This window comes from Hevea brasiliensis, chromosome 4 (assembly GCF_030052815.1).
Source record: "Hevea brasiliensis isolate MT/VB/25A 57/8 chromosome 4, ASM3005281v1, whole genome shotgun sequence".
NCBI classification, from domain to species: Eukaryota; Viridiplantae; Streptophyta; class Magnoliopsida; order Malpighiales; family Euphorbiaceae; genus Hevea; species Hevea brasiliensis.
In genome coordinates, this window is record NC_079496.1 from 108,919,958 (window position 1) to 108,940,738 (window position 20,781).

General features: G+C 30.4%; 1 protein-coding gene and 1 long non-coding RNA gene across 10 annotated transcripts; both read right to left on the reverse strand.

Annotated features, from left to right (window-relative positions):
• Positions 1 to 4,360: 4,360 nt before the first annotated feature.
• Positions 4,361 to 7,674, reverse strand: LOC110652693 (40S ribosomal protein S3-3). Its single transcript, XM_021808308.2, has 6 exons — positions 7,518 to 7,674; positions 7,078 to 7,225; positions 6,602 to 6,773; positions 5,167 to 5,221; positions 4,910 to 5,041; positions 4,361 to 4,773 (listed from the first exon to the last, which is right to left on the reverse strand). The coding sequence occupies exons 1-6, from the start codon at positions 7,545 to 7,547 to the stop codon at positions 4,606 to 4,608; spliced, it is 705 nt and encodes a 234-aa protein (XP_021664000.2). The 5' UTR covers positions 7,548 to 7,674; the 3' UTR covers positions 4,361 to 4,605.
• Positions 7,675 to 15,439: 7,765 nt separating this feature from the next.
• Positions 15,440 to 19,571, reverse strand: LOC131179310 (uncharacterized). 9 transcript variants are annotated; one of them, XR_009148314.1, is made up of 8 exons: positions 18,856 to 19,571; positions 17,537 to 17,631; positions 17,214 to 17,424; positions 16,813 to 16,879; positions 16,638 to 16,717; positions 15,948 to 16,153; positions 15,757 to 15,848; positions 15,440 to 15,666 (listed from the first exon to the last, which is right to left on the reverse strand). It is a non-coding gene; the product is annotated as an uncharacterized LOC131179310 (long non-coding RNA). The 9 variants fall into 9 exon arrangements; XR_009148316.1 differs by lacking the exon at positions 16,813 to 16,879; XR_009148315.1 differs by lacking the exon at positions 15,948 to 16,153 and having other exon boundaries at positions 15,757 to 15,821.
• Between the last annotated feature and the right edge of the window lie 1,210 nt (positions 19,572 to 20,781).

Sequence of the window (20,781 nt, forward strand, 5' to 3'; positions counted from 1 at the left end):
CATATAAAATAAATTTATATTTTTTAATTGTAGATATATTTCCAAAATTCTTAAGTATCTCATAATTTTAATTAAAATTAAATTTATAAATACTACTACATTTATTGATAATTATATATATATATATATATATATATATATAACAACGGAAAAATATTATAAAAACATTTATATTTGTTGATTTATAAAAAATATTTTATTAGTATGCAATATATAATAAAATTATATGAATATAAAGTTTTTAAATAATATATAATTACATACAAAGTATATAAAATAAATTATATATATGAGAAAAAAAATAAATAGATAAATCTATTATTTAAAAATTAATAATTAGCATAATATGTTATGCTTTAGTTTAATTTTCTATAATTAATAGAATGATTGAAATTTATTATACTAATTTTTTTAAATAGTATATTATTAAAAATTTTAAAAAAAGCTAATGTATGTACATAAATTTTTTTTAATTTTTTTAATATTATAATCTTATTCTAGCATATCAAATAGTCAAATACATATAAAAAAAAATTAAGAATCATATTTTGACTATGGAATTTTTATTTCAATTAAATAATTTTAGTTTTAAATACAAATTTAAATTGATATTTTGATTTAAAACCGTCATATGAATATAAGCATTACATCATTTAATAAATTTTTTATTTATTTAGATTCAACAACTTTTTTTGTTAAAATTTGAAGTTTATTTTTAGAAAAATAATTATAAAAAATTTAATTTGAAAATACATTACAAGTTAATCTGATAAAGTATTTTATTGTAAATTGAATAATTATCTATATATTTTTTAATATAATCATTCCAATTAATAATAATAATATACTAAAATCATTTTTTTTATTCTATGAGCATTGATTTTTTATTTTTATAACAAAAGAAAATTTTAGTTATTAATTTATTATTTATAAATAATTTATTAGTTCAATATATTTATCAATCTTATTTTTTAAAGTTTTTCTTCATATTATAAGAAAATATAAAATTGAGTAAAAATATTATATATCAAATAAAAATCAATAATATTGATTCTTATTGATATGACTGTCCATAAATATTTTTATCAAAATAAAAAAATAAAATAAAAAATAAGTAAAAATTCAACATTATATAAAAATATACAAAATTGAATTTATTTTACTATTATATGTATAAAATCTTTAATAGTATTGGAAAAAGTTTAAATTTTTCATGCTAATTATATATTTTTTATAAAAAATTATATAATGCTAAAAATTAATTAGTCTTGATAAATTCATGCATTTTATTATTGAAAAAATTTAACACAAAATATATAAACCAATAAAATTACAAATAATTAAATTTACATATTCATAAAACACTTAAATTATAAAACTATATTATAATAATAAATTTTTCTTAATAAATTTCATCAAAATAATTTCTTATTTTTATTGGTATATTTTCATTTTTATTAACCTAATCTAAAAATAATAAATTCACATACAACATATATATCATAAAAAGTAAAAATTATTATGTTATAATAATATAATTATGAAACATACAACAAATATAAAAAAATATACAACATACATTTAAAAGATAACTAGTATAAATAAATTTCTAAGACGAATCACATATGTTATTAATGGGTGTGGTTATTGCTCCCCACTAGCATTTATAACCCTAAAGAATGGAATGGCAATGGGTCGAGTTTTTACGGGTACCTGATCCGATCAAATCCTAATAGAATAGATTTGGATAGTATATAATTGAGTTTGAAATTTAATACCCGTGACGGGTTCGAGTTCGGATTTTATATGTTGGGTATCCGTTACTCAAATCCGTTTATATAAATATTTAATTAAATATAAAATATATATTTTTTAATAATATTTATAAATTTTTATATATTTTATTTTGTATAAAATAAAATTGAAATATTTTATGAAATTATTAAATGTTTAAAATATAAATTATTAATAAAAATAATTTTTTATATAGATTATTAATTAAATATATAAAATTAAACTGCTCCAGATATTTTTTGGGTAATAACAATCGAGTTTGGGACTGGTTCAGATAATAAATTTTAATCGAATTTAGGATGAATTCGAGTTTTAAAAATATTAATCAGGTTTAAATTCGGGTTTAAATTCGCGTAGGTTGATTTTCAAGGTAACTCACCCCAATCCTATCCCTGCCAAAGAATGAAGCACGTGAAAGTGAAAGTAGGGGACAATGAAAGTATTGTCAATTCTGCTAAGTTGGTGCTTTTTTGGGCACTCATTGTGTCCTAAAAAGCAAGGGTTTCTCAAGTGAGATGCCGTAAATTTGTCTGGCACACGTGCTCCTAGTGCTTGAATGCGACCTTGAAAACTAAGGCTATGCTTAAACGTGATAAGATTTTCAGGCTTTACCCAGGTGACCATGTGTCTTCATTTCTATATGCTAATGTGCTCTTTGAAATTACACTTGTACATTCTATTCTATTCCTAAAAGGTAATTCATTATACCACGCATATTATATATTTATATATTTGGAAAAGCGTATTATATATTTATATATTCAAAAGAGAATTAATATACGCAATTTTATTTTTATTTTATAGAAAGATTATTTTCATAGTTTAAATATATGACTTTCATATAATAAATGGAGTAATTTTACCATTATACTGAAATCACCCTCTTTATTTGATCCTTGCCTCATGGGATCTAATTAAAATGGTGATGAGAATTATTGCCTAATTTATTATTTTAAATTTTAATTTTTATTGTTGATATTTAAGAAATTATTCATAAATACACAAGTTATCAACTCGTTACAAAGATAAATTAATCTTGATTATTACATAAATTAAATATAAAAAATTTTTTAATTAATTTGAATTATGATTAATCAAAGTGCAAATAAAATCAACATATGTCAAACTGTAAATAAAAAAAAAAAAGTCAAAGACAAAAGAATGTTGTGCATTGTAAAAAGATATGGGAGGTGCTCCACCAAAAAATGCAAAGGAAGTACCATGTATTACAATACCAAAGGGACAGAGGCCAAACCCAACGACAATCCCATGGATGCATGATAAGATATAGGAGCTTCACTAAGAAAACAACAGGAGGTGGCCAGTCCGCATATTTCTACTTCGTCATTCGTCACTCACTTAGCCTCACAAATCTCATGGTAGGCACTCATTCTATTACGACTTTGAAGCCTCAAGCACATTTGATTGTGCAAAGCTTTCCTTTGTACTAAACGACTTGAATTTGGACCGCAGATGTCAAAAATTAAAAATCAACAATCATTGAGATGCTCAATTAAAAAAAATTAAATTATGTTGAGCGGGAAAAAATTATGCAGCGTGAAAATTCCAAACAATGACAGATGACCCTCGTTGTTGCAATTGGAATCTGATTACGCATTGAAGTTTGCTGATTTAAGGGAATTAGTAGTGTATTCTATGGATAGTCAGTTGGATGTATGCGACGATCAGAGAGTCTTACCACATTCTTTCAAGTTCTCATCCACATTCCTTAAAGTTCCACCAAGACTAACTAAATTGGGTGCTCAGATAAAAATTTGTTTGCAATTTCTCTCTAGTTTATTAGGATCTCCTTGTTTCCCAATTTGAGACTAACGGGCCGACCAATTTATTCAGCCGGCCATTGATCAGTTCATGGCTAACCTTGTTGCCAACAGAAACACCAAATCTCAAAGGGAATTTTCGAGAAAGATAGGCATAAAGAAAAATTTCAATTTCAATTCGTAGATTAATAACGTGTTAGCGAGCCCCATAAAATTTAAGTTATCGAAAAATAAACTCTGTTGACAATAAGTTTGTTTTAAAATGTGAAGTCTGATTGACCGCAAATTTCGTCTTTGTATTTTTTGGTACACATACTTGAAGGGAAAAAAAAAAAAAAAAAACCATCTTCACCGATGACATGCAACAATCAACCAGGCCCTCAGCCCATCATGACAGCCATCCTCAAAACACAGAACAACGACAACCCCTACAAAGGCGATTGACGCCAGTCATGTAATCAATTATTTTTTGGAAAAAAAAATCCGATAAACTATCTTCCATCCATTGAATTAGTACTGGAGCTGACCCCAACTTATAAAAAGCTAATCCAACAACTGTTTACCCAAAACTAAATAAAAAAACACTTAATCAATACCAAACAAAAACTCGGTCTTCGAGCATCAAAACCACTCGAGTATTCGCATACAAGGTTTTAAACTGCATAAAACCCTTGGACCACATTAAAAACCTCTCAACTAAATAATATTAGACCGTTTGGATGGTCATTATCCTAAGACTTGAATTCAATAAAAATATCCTAGAGATTAAAAACACTGAATCAGACTGGACAACCAAAATGGGGCATTCCATGATAATCAATATGAAAAAACTAGCTAATTCACAGTAACAAAGCACAAGGAGAAAATGTCCAAAACTAGTAATGATTACTCCCACCGAGACAAACTTGAGTAAAAACCAACTCTTGGTTCATACAAGCATTTAGTATCTCCCCTAAAAAATATATATATAAAAAAAAACAAAAAACCAATCAAACCTGTGCTACAGACTTACTTAGTCCACATTCAGGATTTATGCAACTGGAATCTCAATATTGGCTGTTAGTACTGGTGGTGGAATGTACTCTTCTTCTTCCTTGGGAGGATGGATAGTAACCAGATCAGGCAATGGTGTCATTGGACCCACCTTGCCTTTAGGATCCCAGTCAAGCATGATCTTTACCTTGATACCAAGCACACCCTAATACCAAAGAAAGTAAGAATTTAAAACATATATAAGGCTCAAAAAATAAAAATAAAAAATCAAAAGACGATAAACATAAACAACTACAGACATGGTTGGAATACAGGATAACAATCAACAAGAAGTAACTAACCTGTCTTAGAAGAACATGCCTGACAGCAGAGTCAATATACTCCTTGACAGGTTGACCAGAGGAGATCATGTACCCATCCTTGAATTTCATGGACTTGGCACGCTGCGCTCGGAGCTTCCCACTCACAATAACCTGCAAGAACAAAAACGAACATTAACGTATTGAAAAAAAAAAAAAAAACAAAAGAAAAAGTAAGCATACCAAAAAGAAAAAGCACACAAGAGAAAGCAAAGAAATAAAGAGCCTAAGAGTATTACCTCACATCCCTTTGCCCCACTCTCCATTATAAATCTCAAGACACCATAGCAAGCCCTGTGAAATATATAAAAATTCCACTATCAAAATCACATTGCTCAAATGTCAAATGTATAAGCACATAGAGTTCAGTTAATTCTCCAAAGACCAAAAAAAAAAAAAAAAAAAAAAAGAGAGAATATAAATAAATAGTTTCCTATCCCACATCCACTTCCAAGAGCCATCCCAGAAAAGTTCAAAGTTCAAAACAACTTATTCAAACATCCGATCAGTCAAGAACGTAAAAATGCAAGTACATGCAAATGCAATCACTAAAGAGGGCAAGTACATCCAAGTTCCAAGAACCTAAAAAGGATCACAGTAAACCTTTCAAACTCCCAAATGATTTGTATAAGCATTGATAAGGAACCTCCCCCCAGGGTCGTCCATGAAGCAAATAGGGGACAGGTAATGCTCATACACCAAGGCATCCTCACAAAAATACGAGGAAAAGACAACATTAGTTTTATGCAAATAGAAGTCAATCACCCAATAAGAAAAAATGGTGGGCATGTGGGAGAATATTCCAAACTCCAAGCACCTCAACAGTAGCACAAGAAGTCTGACAGACTCCCAGAGCATCCTTCTATATAAGCATTGATACGAAAACCTTCAAGTCAAGGCTCATTTGGAAAGGCAATGAGGGGAAGACAATGCTTAAACATCCAGATCACTCAGCACAGGAGTAGGTAGACAAGCCCACAACAGTTATGCACAAAAAAACGTGAAACTCTTCTGTTATGTAGCACTATGTGTGGTCATTGATTGCGTGTGTCGACTTGAATCTTAAGACTTTATTAGGTAGCTTAGATAATAATGCAAAATCTATTGCATTAACAAAAACTCACTCTTATATTTCACCCAATAATGAGATACAGACTAGAAATAGATGATCAATGATAGATAATTAACATTTACCATCTAAGATACTATACAAGGAATATGGCCATTATTCCTTGGGTTTTGAAAGATAGATCGGATTCACAGATATTGTCATCCTCAGACAAGAGATGGTATTTGTAGAAAACCAACTCGCTGTAAAGATGACTTGGTCAAGAGAAGATTGTCAACGAAGGTTAAGTTAGTGGATTACCAGAAACTCCTCAGAAAATTAACAAAGTGAAAATGAACAGACTCAATGGTTGATAATTTAAACCATATGAGGCACACCAAGGTGCACTGAAGATAGGCAGACCAAGCAGATAAACAACATCAAATAGCATTAAAGACCATATAACAACACAACTTTATGAAGCATAATATTTAAGTAGCATAAAGAACAACAAATAAACAACATCATGAAGTATCACGAAGAACAGTTATAAATGTCAATAAAAAGATAAATTTTATGTAACATCAGCAGAACTTATGCATATAATCCTGATATTTGCAACATACCTCCGAACAGCAAGGCCTCCAAGGAGCTTGTAACGCAGAGACTCGGCCTGTGCAATAGCACAGAGGCCCCTGTTGTTAACTTTCTCAGCATAGAGTTCCACACTGTTCTCAGGAAACTTGAATCGTTTCTGTACTACAGATGTCAGCTCCCTGATCCTTCTTCCCTTCTCACCTGATAAACAAAAGGTCATAAACTATCAAAGCCTATTGGTCATTCCCTATAGCACCACAATTAGGGTAAGACCACCATACTAATAGACTATCTTACATTATGTTGAATCAAATTTCAAATTAAAAAACAGCTTACTATCTCACCAGATTACTGGATAACACAATAAAATCAAATAACAATTTAAAAAAAAAAATTCTCAATTGCTTGGTTCAGTTAGATTGTTTTCAAATTCCATATACAGACAATGACATGCAAAGAGAGGGGGGGGGGGGGGGGGGGGTGTTGGCGGGGTGTGATTACTTACCAAGAACATTCTGGGTACGAGTAGCCCTAATAATGATCTCAGTGCGCATGGGAGTAACCCTAACTTCAACACCAGAGTAGCCATCCTCGGCCAGTTCTCTGGTCAGTACCTCATTTAGCTCCGCATAGAAAACACCATCTGCAACAAACTGCAGGAAAAAAAAAAAGCACATAAGCAACTTAAAGACATGGAAAGTTCATCACTGGATTTCGGATCAATCAATAACCAATCAAAAGTGATTACCATTTCAAACACTTGATTACAGTTTCTCAAGTGTTAATATAGCAGATTAAAACAAAATAAAATAACTCTAAAGCTTTATCAATCATCGTAATGTGAATAGAATTGCATATAAATTTTGCAGGGAATTTTCTTTCCTTTTCTAAGGATTATTATATAACCAGACAAAACTGAGAGAGAGAAGCAAGAAATCGACTTACCTTTCGTTTCTTACTGATTTGGGCAGCCATGTTTTCGAGAATTTAAGCAGTGAACCCGTGCGGCGCTTAAGAGCTTCTTCGCAAGCGAAACCCTAACGTTGGCGAAGAGATTGAATTCGAGTATTCGACGACTGTTGGTATTATATATAGGGTCACAAAGGCGATCTGATCTGACGGTTGATGATGGGGCTTTTATTTTGAACCGTCAGGATCATCAATGCCTTATAGATGCTCTTAAATCGTGATTCTGTTGGGTAAATTATAATTAAATCCTTATAAGTTTGGTAACGATTTCACCTTTAAATTTTATTTTCGTCAATATTTTACTTTTATTAATAAATTTATGTCCTCAAGATTTCATTATAATTTATCTTTGTTAATTTTATGATAAAAAAATTCAGAAAATATATTATTTAAAATATTTAAAAAAACTAATTAAAAATTATTTTATTATTTAAATTTTAGTATTTTATAGTTAAAATATATTAAATTTATTTCTTAAAAAATCTTAATATCTTTTAATATATGTCAAATATATATTTTTTTAATAACAACTCTATTTATAATTTCAAAAACCTCTAATCTCTTTAAAGAAGCTTAATACCATTAAAATAAATTCTCAAATTAGTTTTTATTTTTATGATTCTCTCAAACTTTTTCTACAATAAATTACATAAAATTACTAAAATAGTCTAACTATATAGCATGTGACCAAGTTTTCATTCTCCTTTGAGTTACTGTTTCATGGATTTCTCCTGTGTCATCTGGATAGGGGACAGCTCCTCCTTAAGCTCGAAGTATAGGTTCTTTCTTCTTCACCTCCGAGTTGAGTTGTGAATAGTCTTGTTTTATGTTATCCGACTAGTGGAGGCCGAATCTTAAAACTATATGAAAAGAAGAATGTAGTGAACTCTGCCGCATGCCACCTTCCAAAGTTACCAGTGCTGTTTCTGGTTATGGGATTTGATGGTTAAGGGTTTTGATGTATGGAAGGCTTGATGGTGAGTCTTTAACTTGTACAAGCTTGCAACAACCAGTGTTTGGCAATCCTAAAGCTTTTCGCCTCCTCTCCATTCTACTTTCGAGTAGGTAAATGGTGAAGTTGTGGCCTATATTTTTTTAAACCTTGAGCCTTTTTGCTATATGTGTATCGAGTCTTGGGGTCGTGAAATACTTTTAATTTAATGAAACTTATCATTAGAAAAAGAATATTTCAGTAAATGTTAGCAAATAATCCTATCATGTTTAGCAGGTTGGCAAGCTGCTACAATGGGCCATCTCCCCAATGGTAGGATCGCATTATATCACATTCAAGTTTTATGATGTTTGTCATTGGCTCATTATATTTGTCAATTTTATAACTTTTGATAGGATTTAACTTAAATTTAATAATGTCATAAAAGTTAAAAATTAAAAAAAAAAATTCAAATGGATTTTTAAACATTCTAAATATGTTAATTGTTGAACTGTTCATGAAATCTTTTTATAAAATTCAATTACACCTACACAAGCTTTAAAACTTTATTTCTTTTGAAAAATAACAAATTAACCAAACAAAATATTAATTTTTTTTATCATCTCAAAAAGAAAAATTGTATCCCAACTGATTTTTTTTATCGAAAGAAGACAAATGCATACACACGAGAATTGAGGAGTTAATGCATCCTAATTGATTTACCATCTTCAATATGGCATTTTATCATTTTCAATGTGAAATTCAGCATTTAAGGTTTAACCCAACATATCATAGCTTTTACAAATCAAAAAACGATCATCGAAAGCTTGATTTGTGTGGTTCAACTTGCTTGAAACGAATCAATACATTATGATCTCATTGCAAAGTTCAAGCCTTTTATTCTTTTATTCTCTTATAAAATGACGAACAGCCCTTGAAACATCAGTATTTTGAAGAACAATGCAAGGGCAAAAAGCAAAAGAAAGGAAGTGGAACGGTTTCGGTGAGTGGCAATGGACTAGGTACAGATTAGCGACAGACTAGGCAGAGGACATCACAAAGACCCAAAACTCCTTTCAAAAGAAGCCAACCCATGCGGAAAAGGAGTACCCTACCCAAAAGCCCCACTAAAAACTAAACACCCCTTCATTGACTGTGTACAAAGGTGTAATTTAATTTACAAAAGGGTAATTTAATTTGATAAAATCAATTTAAAATTCACTATTCATCTCAATCGGCTTTTATTCTATAGGATATTCATTGCTCCTCTAAAGCATTATGTAAAATAAAAAAAAAAAAATAAAAGAAGAAAAAAAGGGGGCTCCTTGCCTGGTTGCTTTCAATTGCATTCTTTTCCTGTACTTCATTAAGGCCAAACTCATCTTTCGTCAAATGCTAGAAGTCTGAATGGTATAAGCAAACCAGGCTTTTGATTACCCCATCCCATTATGCAATTCCTCAAAAAACGAAGCATGCATTGAAAAAGATGAGAAAATTCACCTTATTTCTTACAAACAAGATGGAGAGGAAAAAAATTGGAGAGAGAACCAGCAGAAAACGTGACCACAATCTGTAGCAGTTGGGTATTGTCAATTAAAGCAAAGTGTGCATTTCCTCGACCCATTTGCTCCTTTAACCTAATCAGACAAAATAATAGCATAACAACGTTAATAAGGGAACCTTAAAACTAATAAACAAATAAACATCACAGCATAAGAAATTTTCAGAACAAGTTAGGTATGCAAGGTGACACTTGTATTAGTAGTATAATGTATGTGACACAATTAGGTATTTTGTAAAATATCAACATATTTAACAAAGCCCAAAGACAAATAATAACTTAATCAGTGTAATTAAAGGCGGAAGAGGCGCCCAAGCGAGGAGCCAGGTGAGGCGAGGCACCCCTCTGCCGCCTCGACTGGGATGCCTAGCTTGGCTTTACGAGAGTCAACGCCTTAGGCCGGTGATGCGAGAGGCGGCACTTTACTTCAACGTAACAGTAACTTTTTTTTAATTATTTTTTAAAACAAAAACTAGTAAAACCCTAGAGCCCACTTACCTGGCAACACAACTCTCTTACTTGCTTTCTCTCTTCCTCACAACACTCTAGGTCTCTCTCTCTCTCTCTCTCTCTCTCTCTCTCTCTCTCTCTTATCTTCTTCTTCTTTTCTCTGTTTTCCTATCTCTCTCCCTCTCATATTCTTTTCTTTCCTCACATATAGCAAAGATTCTCTCTCTCTCTCTCTCTCTCTCTCTCTCTCTCTCTCTCTCTCCTACTTCTCTCTTCTTGGGTATTATTAATTAGTTATTTATTTGTTGTTAATTTAATTATTTTACTTTTTATTCTTGTTAATTAATTGTTTAAATAATATGGGTATTGTTAAATTGATTATTTTACTTTGTATTCTTGTTAATTAGTTGATTAATTAATATGGATATTGTTAATTTATTGGTAATTAGTTTACTTTTTACTTGTTATTCTTGTTAATTTGATTAGTTTTGCTTTTTGTCTTGTTGTTTAGACATTAATTGTTAAGTAGTTGTTTATATTATATGGGAATTATTAATTTATTGTTAATTTGATTATTTTACTTTTTGTTCTTATTAATTAATTGTTTAATTAATATGGGTATTGTTAATTTTAATTAGTTGTTTATTTTATATGAGAATTATTAATTTATTCTTAATTTGATTATTTTACTTTTTATTCTTGTTAATTAATTGTTTAATTTATATGGGCATTTTTAATTTGTTGGTAATTAGTTTACTTTTTTACTTGTTATTCTTGTTAATTTGATTAGTTTTGCTTTTGTCTTGTTAATTAGACATTAGTTGTTAATTAGTTGTTTAATTTATATGGGAAATATTAATTTATTGTTAATTTGATTATTTTACTTTTTGTTCTTGTTAATTAATTGTTTAATTTATATGGAAATTGTTAATTTGTTGGCAATTAGTTTACTTTTTAACTTGTTATTCTTGTTAATTTGATTAGTTTTACTTTTTGTCATGTCAATTAGGCATTAGTTATTAATTAGTTGTTTAATTGTTCTTGTTAATTAATTGTTTAATTTATATGGCATTGTTAATTTGTTGTTAATTAATTTACTTTTTACTTGTTATTTTTGTTAATTAGTTGTTAGTTTGATTAGTGTTACTTTTTTTTTTTCTTGTTAGTTAGACATTAGTTGTTAATTAGTTGTTTATTTTATATGGGTATTATTAATTGATTGTTAATTTGATTACCTTATTTTTTTTGTTAATTAATTGTTTAATTTATTTTTTATTCTTGTTAATTTTTTTATTATATTATAGATAGGTGATAAGGGTAATACAACTGGATCTTCTACTAGCAATAGAAGAACAGACCCAGGATGGGCACATGTAATTCAAGTTAGTGAAAATAATACCAATGATCTTCAATGCATGTACTATATGAAAGTTTATAAATGGAGACTTAATAGAATCAAGCAACACCTTACTGGAAGTTACAAAAATGTAGTTCAATGTCCAAAATGTCCAGAAGATATAAGGAATCAAATGCATAAATTCATTACTAAAAAAAAAAAAGCAGAAATCAGTTATAAATATGAAGAGACCACCTAAATTTGATGATATTGAAGTACTGGGATTTGATGAAAATGAGGAAGAGGAAGAGTTGATGCAAGAAATTGGTAGTAAAAAATGAAGGCAAATAATTAATGTTAGTGGCACTAATATCAGTGCTTCAAAAAAGCCAAAAGTTCTATCAACACAAAGTAGTCAAGGGCCTATTGATAGTTATTTTTCCCCTAAACCAGCTGTTATAAGAAAAAATGAGGCAAACTACTATTAATGAAAATAGTTTAGCTAAGAAGGAGTTAAGGAAGTGTGCTTGTGTTGCCATAGCACAATGGATATATGATATGGGAATAACTTTTAATGTTGTGAATTATGATAGCTTCGAAGAAATGATTCAAGCATTTAGAAATTATAGGAGTGAAATGAAACTTCCAAGTTTTTATGAGGTTAGAGTTCGGTTACTTAAAAAGGAAGTGCAGACCATAAATGATCTTTTTGAGTCTCATTAAAAAGAATGAGAGAATTATCAATGTTCATTGATGTGTGATAGATGGACGAATAAAAAAGGGAGAAGCTTGATTAATTTCTTGACTAATAGTCCAAAGGGAAACGTATTTATTAAATCAGTTGATGCAAGTGAGAATCAAAGACAGTGGCGTTGTTGGCTAGTTTAATTGAAAAAGAATTAATATAAATTGGTCCTGAAAAAAGTGGTTCAAGTGGTTATAAATAATGCATCAAATAATGTTGTAGCAAGTAAAATTTTTATCTAATATTTTCTAATAATAAAAAAAATATATCACTTTATTTGTATTATCAATTAAATGAATTTTCTACTTGTTTATGACAAGGAGAATGTTGGAAGCAAGTTTTCCTCATCTATACTGGATTCTATGCACAGCTCATTGTATAGATTTGATGTTGGAGGATATTTTTAAGATCCGTGTTTTCAAAAAAATATTCCGCAAAACTGTTGAGCATATTGGTTTCATATACAGCTCTTCAGGAGTTCTAAATATATTGCAGAAGTTTATTAATGCAGTAGAATTGCTAAGGCTAGGGCAAACTAGATTTGCTACTACTTTTATTACACTGAGAAGGATTCATCTTTAGAAGACCAACATTAGAAAAATGTTTATTTTGGAAAGCTAGACAACTAGTAGATGGGCTAAAGAGGTGAAAGGCAAGAAATATGAAAGGACGATTTTGAGTCCTGCCTTCTGGAATCATTTTGTTTATGCTCTTAAGGTTACTGGTCCTCTTGTTCGTGTGCTTCGACTAGTTGATATTGAAAAAAACCAGCCATGAGATATATTTATAAAGCCATGGATAGGGCTAAGAAGCCATTGCCAACTCACTCAATGGCAATGAAGAGAAATACAAGAATATTTTTGAGATTATTGATGTGAGATGGTCACTTCAATTGCATTGTCCTTTGCATGCTGCCAGATACTTTCTGAATTCTGAATTTTTTTTTATCTAAATAAGATGAGAATTGAGTTTGATAAAGAGGTGAATATAAGATTGCATTCTTGCATTCATAAAATGGAAAAAGATTCAGCAAAAGTTAACATGATTCTTGATGAAATTGAGAGATACAAGGCAGCTACGGAAACTTTTAGTTTTTCTTCTGGTGTTAGAGAAAGAACAATCAAATCTTCAGGTTATTAATTTAAATTCTTATTAATTTTTCATCTTGCTCATTTATTAAATTATATTATGAATTTAACAATCATTGATTCTATATTTTAATAGTTTCTTAATGGAAAATATATGGTTCTTCAACTCTAAACCTACAAAAGTTTGCTATAAAGGTTCTGAACTTCACATATAGTGTAAGTGATTGCGAGAGAAATTGGAATGTACTTGTAACTAATGTATATATATTCTATATTTTAATAGTTGCTTAATGGAAAACATATGATTCTTCAACTCTAAACTTACAAAAGTTTGTTGTAAAGGTTCTGAACTTCACATGTAGTGCAAGTGATTGCGAGAGAAATTGGAATGTGCTTGAGCATGTAAGTAATATATATATATATATATATATATATATATATATATATATATATATATATATATATATACTATAAAATTAATGGCAGCTTCATAATAAGAAAAGAAATTAGCTACTTCAAGAACGCTTAGACAATTTGGTGTATATAAAGTACAATAGAACGTTGCTATGCCGGGGATATCACAACACCTATTGATTTGGCAAATATTGTTGAAAGTAATGAGTAGTTGCTTGGTGAATTAGAAAAAGGCGATGGGGATGATGATGATGATGATTATCTTGTTTTCATGGATGACGTGTTGACCTGGAGTGATGTTGGTAGGGCAACTGGAGTTTCTAAATCTCATTATAAATCGAGATCGGCAGCAAGATCAACACTAGTTAAAACTCCATCATTTCAAAGGCCTTGTCCAATGAGAGGTGCATCCTCTTCGCAAGTTGATGACGATGAAGAGGAGAAAAAATTTGTGATGACTAATGTTGAAAATGAAGATGATTTTGAAAATCTTGATTATAAGTAATTTTAGTTGCAAGTTTTTTTATGTACTTCTTGCATTTTATTTGTTATAACTTATAACTTATTTTTATTTATTAAAGTCTGAACTTCTATAATTTATATTTTCTATTTTATGACTTATGACTAATTTCTAATTTTCTGTTTATTATGTATAATTTTATAACATCACTTTTATCTTATACATAAGCTGAAAATGCAGGTGTAAACTATTTCTTTTTCTAACATCTCTTATTATTATTTGTGTTGTTACTTATGCTATATATTTCAATTTTACAATTTCACAATCACACTTCATCTTATACTTACGCTGAAAATGCAGGTACGCACTATTTTCAATTTCTCTTATATTATATATAGACATAGTATAAATAATGTTTTTTCTTTTCTTTTCAATATGCCTTTTTACTTATCAAACCAATTAAGATTATATATATATATATATATATATATATATATATATATATATATATATATATATATATAATTTAGGCAATTATGGCTATGGCACCTTACTTCAAAAAGGCCCTCACTTTGCATCTCGTCGAAGGCCATAGGATACTCTGTCACCTTTCGCCTTGATAACACTAAACTTAATTGCCATTTAAACCATAAATAGCAAGGCCTATGTGGTGCCTTGCTTTAAGGACAAGACTCCTAGAATTTTGGTCTTTCTAAGTTGTATCTAAATTGGATAAATTAATGCAAACATGGCTATGGCGCCTTACTTCAAAAAGGCTTTCACCTCACCTCTCGTCAAAAGTCATAGGATACTCTGTCGCCTTTCGCCTTGATAACACTGAACTTAATTGCTCTTTAAACCATAAATAGCAAGGCCTATGTGGTGCCTTGCTTTAAGGACAAGACTCCTAGAATTTTGGTCTTTTTAAGTTGTATCTGAATTGGATAAATTAATGCAAACTCCATGTTGGTTAAGCTTTCTTATCAATTACATCCATCCATATTCTTGCAAGAGGTTAATGAAAAAAATATCTTTGGTCCTCAACATTATACTGACATTATCTTTGTACTTTCCTTTTACCAAAATTTTCTCTTCACATATTTTGGTTGCTAGTACCCACAACCTGAGAACCAGGCACTTCTGCATAGAAATAAGAGAATCAGGGGAAAAAAGATATTAGCTTCAAAGACAAAGAAAATATGTTGCTCAATGAGAAAAATGAAAATTTACCTCTGAAGTTGATGTGGAATCTGAAACCCAACCTCCCCTACTAGCTTCCATAGGTATCAAATTACCTTCATTTAAGACAGGCAAACCTTGCCCTATAAGCCCACATGTAGAGTTCTATTATAATATAGTTTGATAAAAGACTATGTATTGAGAAAATAAGATGCAACATAAATACTTGCATTTGGACCCACTTTTTGTATAATGTATGGTGAATGTATCTTTGACAAAGGCTCCATCATATCTTGGGTTTTATTTCACCTAACATTGACACTTCATAAAAAGAACCAACGCACAAAAACGAGAAGTTGAGAATCCAACTTCTGCTACTCCTCCAGCATTGCCATAGGCCACGGTTGTACTATGCAGTTATCCTGTCTATCCTGTTTAGCCATGTACACTGCTAATTGCAGGTAGGGTTAACTTAGATGTTTTCTTTAAGGCAAGCAATTTCAGCTACCAAATTAATGGAACATTTCTGCAGGAGAGGCATAATATCCTCAGACTTTGTTCAAGTCTTCCTCTCAAAACCCCATTTCATTTGATTATACGCACAATGGTTATAGCACAAATGCCGTGCAGAATGCACAACATAAAGTAGGCACAAGTGCCATCATAAACCACAATATCAGGTCATATGTCTAATCTGTAAAGAAAAATAATAATGAAATTTTGCAAATGTTTAAGAGTAGTAACCTGAACTTTGATATTTGAACGAGGTCTGATGGTAAAAGAAAATTCAAAGGGTTCATATATTTAGCATTAAATGGTAAAAAGGAGACTACACCAAAAAGTGGCACCCAGCTGCAAGAGACAGCAGAAAAACACACACCCTCAAAATAAATAAGTTTATTTTAATTTATAACCAATTATGAGAGCTTCACCTGGGCCTTCCATTTGATGGCTTTCCATTGAAAACATAACGAATGCCAGAAACAAATTTCAATAAATGATAATAATAGGCCTGCAGAAAGAAGAATGATTATGAGATAAAATTTTCAACTAAGCATTTATTAGAACTTCTATTGCAATATACAATCATCTGACACATGGAATCACCTTCAAAGAAGGAAAAACATGAGGTTGGTTCGTAGAATCAATTTTATTCACGAGCTATGGGAAGCGCCTAAATGCAACAAAGATAAGAAATTTTACTTAAAATTACGTGTTAAACAGAGAGTTCACAGAACCAATTGGAGTCCATGCCATGCAGTTGTAATGCAAAGCATCAAGTGTGAAAACAAGGACATTGCTCCAGGCAAGAATTCATTGATGTAAAGATTAAGAAAACAACTAACTATTTAATTTTCAAAGAAGAGTAGCAAAATATTTTCAAGAAAAATAAAAGGACTTCATTGCAAAATCATCATATATCCTTAATATATTATTTTAGAGGTCAAAAAACAAAAAAGATCATTTCTAAGGCTTTCATGACTAAAGAATCTTAAACATAAGTATACCGCATGCCATCATTGAGCTGCATGCAACCATTGTCCACTATAGTTCTGCCTAATCCTTGACAGTAAAGAAACTGATGCCCCCGTTGTGGAGAAAGATGAGAGGTCAATCATTATAGAAGATTGGATCTGACGGCTCCCTGAAGCAAAGTTGCTGTCAGGCTCATCCGAAATTGAATTAGTAAGAGTGATGCCACGGGATGCAACTCTTGAGCTGCAGAAAGAATTAAGAACTTCAAGGAAGCTTCATAGCAATAAGTAAAACAATGTTCATGAGTGTTAAAACTGAATATGAGAACAGAATAGCTAAGAAAGCAGTATTGAACCTTGTTCTTTCTGCAATATAAGGAACTGCCGTCTGGCGTAAAATGAAAAAAGTATGGCTTGCAGGTGTTGGAGGAAGTCCATGTGGCCCTGCAACCTAGCAAAACCACCATCAGTATCAGCAAACAAATGAAATGGTAAAATGTTGACGAAAATACAACAAAGCACTGAGAATTCACTCATCCCACAACCCCTTCCCCCCCCAACCCACCTCCCCCCGAATTGTGTCTTACAGTGCAAAACTTCAAGCTTGTTCGATATAAATGAATTCAGGAAAAGTTATGGAATTATTTATAAATCCACATTTAATATGTTCAGTATGCAAAAAAACTCATTAGAATTCTACACTTTTAATTCTACATAATTACCTACACTTGAGCCAAAGTCTACCAAACCTGACAGCATTTGCAAATGAATTCTATATTTAAAACATAAGATAAGAACTCATACAGAAACAAATTTATTTGAATAAAATTCATAAGCAAGTCGAATGATTCAAATATCTATTTGTTCCAAACACAATGTCAAAATAGTTTTCAAAGTTTTAACAAGATGGTAACAATCTAATAATCTAGTCCACAAATTCAAGCGCTTTGTAAGTTTTATTTGCCACAAGATAGACAGATGCATAATAACTGACCTCCTAAATCCTAATCTATTAGTGCTGTTTGGCATTGTGGCCTGAGAGTAAAAAATGCTTAAAAAAAACTGATTTGTTATTTTAGAATTTAAATGAGTAATTTTAAATTATTTTTTAATATCTCTAACAAATATTTAAATTTTTTTTTTCCAAACAAATAGAAGTTTATTAGTGTTGAACAGAGAATTCAGAAACATGGAATTGTACAACATTCAGGGGGAATTTTAAATTTGATTTGTAGACAATAGAAAGCTAAATCTAACCATTTGTTTGGATTGAAAGAAATAGAGAGAGAAAAAAAAAAAAAGAAATTTGATTTCTTTAAATTTTTTGTTTGGACATCAGATAGAAGGAAGAATTGAAGAGAAAGGAAGAAAAATGAGGAGAAATGAATAGAAATTTTAACTCAAAATATTTCCCTTCAAATTAGTGATAAATGGAGAAAAATGATGATTAAAGTACTTCAATATCCTTCAACAATATAAATATAAATATAAGAAAAAGAATGAGAATATAATATTTCTCCCATGGGAGAAATTATATTTTTTTCTCTATTATAATAACTTATCCAAATAACACCGAGTAAATTAAATTTATTTATTTTTATTTTTTTTCTTTAATTTTTTCTCATTTTCCGTGCCAAATTAAGGTCGAAACAAACAAAGGGTGAAGCAAAAAAACCTGAGTAACGTCACAGTAATCTTTCCCCAAGCGTTTGCTGCCCAGAACCTGTTGTTAATAAGTAATAAAGCATCTGCCCGAGAAGCTGTCTGCTAAAACGAATGAAAACAGAGCCATAAATCTGAGTTCATCATCGTTCCACGAAAAAGAGGTCTTTTCAACGATAAATTATCAAAATCTGTTCAACCTCACTCTAATAAGGCACAGCGATTCTTGTAACTATAACAAAATCAGGAAAGGGACGGATTAAATTTTCACAAAAATACAAAATAATTAGTTGAAATGGAGGAGGTAAAAGGTGAAGAGGGACCAATTAGGCATCGCGGCAGGCATCGTAAACGAAGGAGGCGTACTGGTCGTCCTTCTCGGCGGCTCTCATGATCTCCGGCAGAGCTGCCAAAGGGAAACTCCGGGATCAAATACCGCTGGAGGAGAAGGAGGAGGCACCGATTCTCTACTCGGCCCTGGGTCAGAACTCAATTGGGCGTTCCTTGAAATTCCCATATAATTCAGCTTCTCCTTTTCTGACTAAAACACTTAAGAAATCTCAAAATGGAATAAGCTCCGATGAGAATGTAAAGTCACAGAGAGGAGCGCACAACGGCGGTGCTCGCCGACGGACAATCAACAATTTCGACTTTCGAGGCATGGAACCTGGAGTTGATACCAGCAGCGATATTAGTAGCAGAATAAAACTGTATTAAGAACAAAACAAATAAAACAAATAAACTCACAGAAGTACCAAAATATAAAAAAAAAAGGAAATAATAAACTCAAATAATGGCAAACCTTATCTCAAGATAGGGGAGAGAAGTTAAACTGAAAAATCGAATCGAATTGATTAATTTGGTTTAATAGGTTTGATTTTAAAATTTAATCGGTTTGATTTATAATTTTGATAATTTCGATTAATCGATTCGGTTCGGTTATTTTTATAAAAAAATTAAAAAAATTGAATCGAACCGAAATTATTAAATATATATAGGAAAAAAAAATCGAATCAAATTGAATCGCACCGAATCGAACCGAATCGAAATCAAAGAAAACCGAACCAAACCTTTAGATTTTTGAGTTTTGATTTCTAATTTTTTTTGTTTTTATGTTTTTATTATTTAGATTTAATGTTAAAAATATGAAATTTTATAAATTTCAGTTTGATCGGTTTAAAACCGAACCGAACCAAAATTCATCGGTTCAATTCGGTTCGGTTTTATCTTCTCAATCGGTTCGATTTTTAAAATTTTCGATTTTCGATTTTTGGTTTTGTCGGTTTGGTTCGGTTCGGAACCGAACCGACCGTTTGCACACCCCTATCTCAAGATACCGGGCACGCTATTGATATTTAATCTTTGGATAAAATATTAATTATATGTAATATTTTGATGTAGTAATTAAACATTAATAATAAGATAATATTTTGAATAATAAATTTTTTTTTGGGCTAATTCATTATTCACATATAAAAATTAAATAATTATCAGGTGTTTATTGTCATAAGTGCATATGCAATAATGTTAAATATAGATTTTCCTTTGAGCCAATCAATATTCACATAAATTACATACACTCAACCGTTTATATATTTCAAAATAAATTAATTTATTTCCACATAGATCACTTTGGCAACATATTGAATCAATTAATTCATCTCGAAAAAAAAATTATATATATATATATATATATATATATACACACACACACACACACACGCACCTATATTCAAATTTAAATCCCAAACAAAATCTAAAAGTTCATTACACTTTATATAAAAACTCAACCTACTGCCCTCTATTTTTTATAAAGGAAGGAAACCAAAAAAAAAAAAAAAAATCCTTGCAGTCACAACATTTAGAAGGCCAACCAAATTTATTGTACCTTAAATAGATGGTTGTTGCAAATCTCAAAAATAACAAACTAATAAAATAT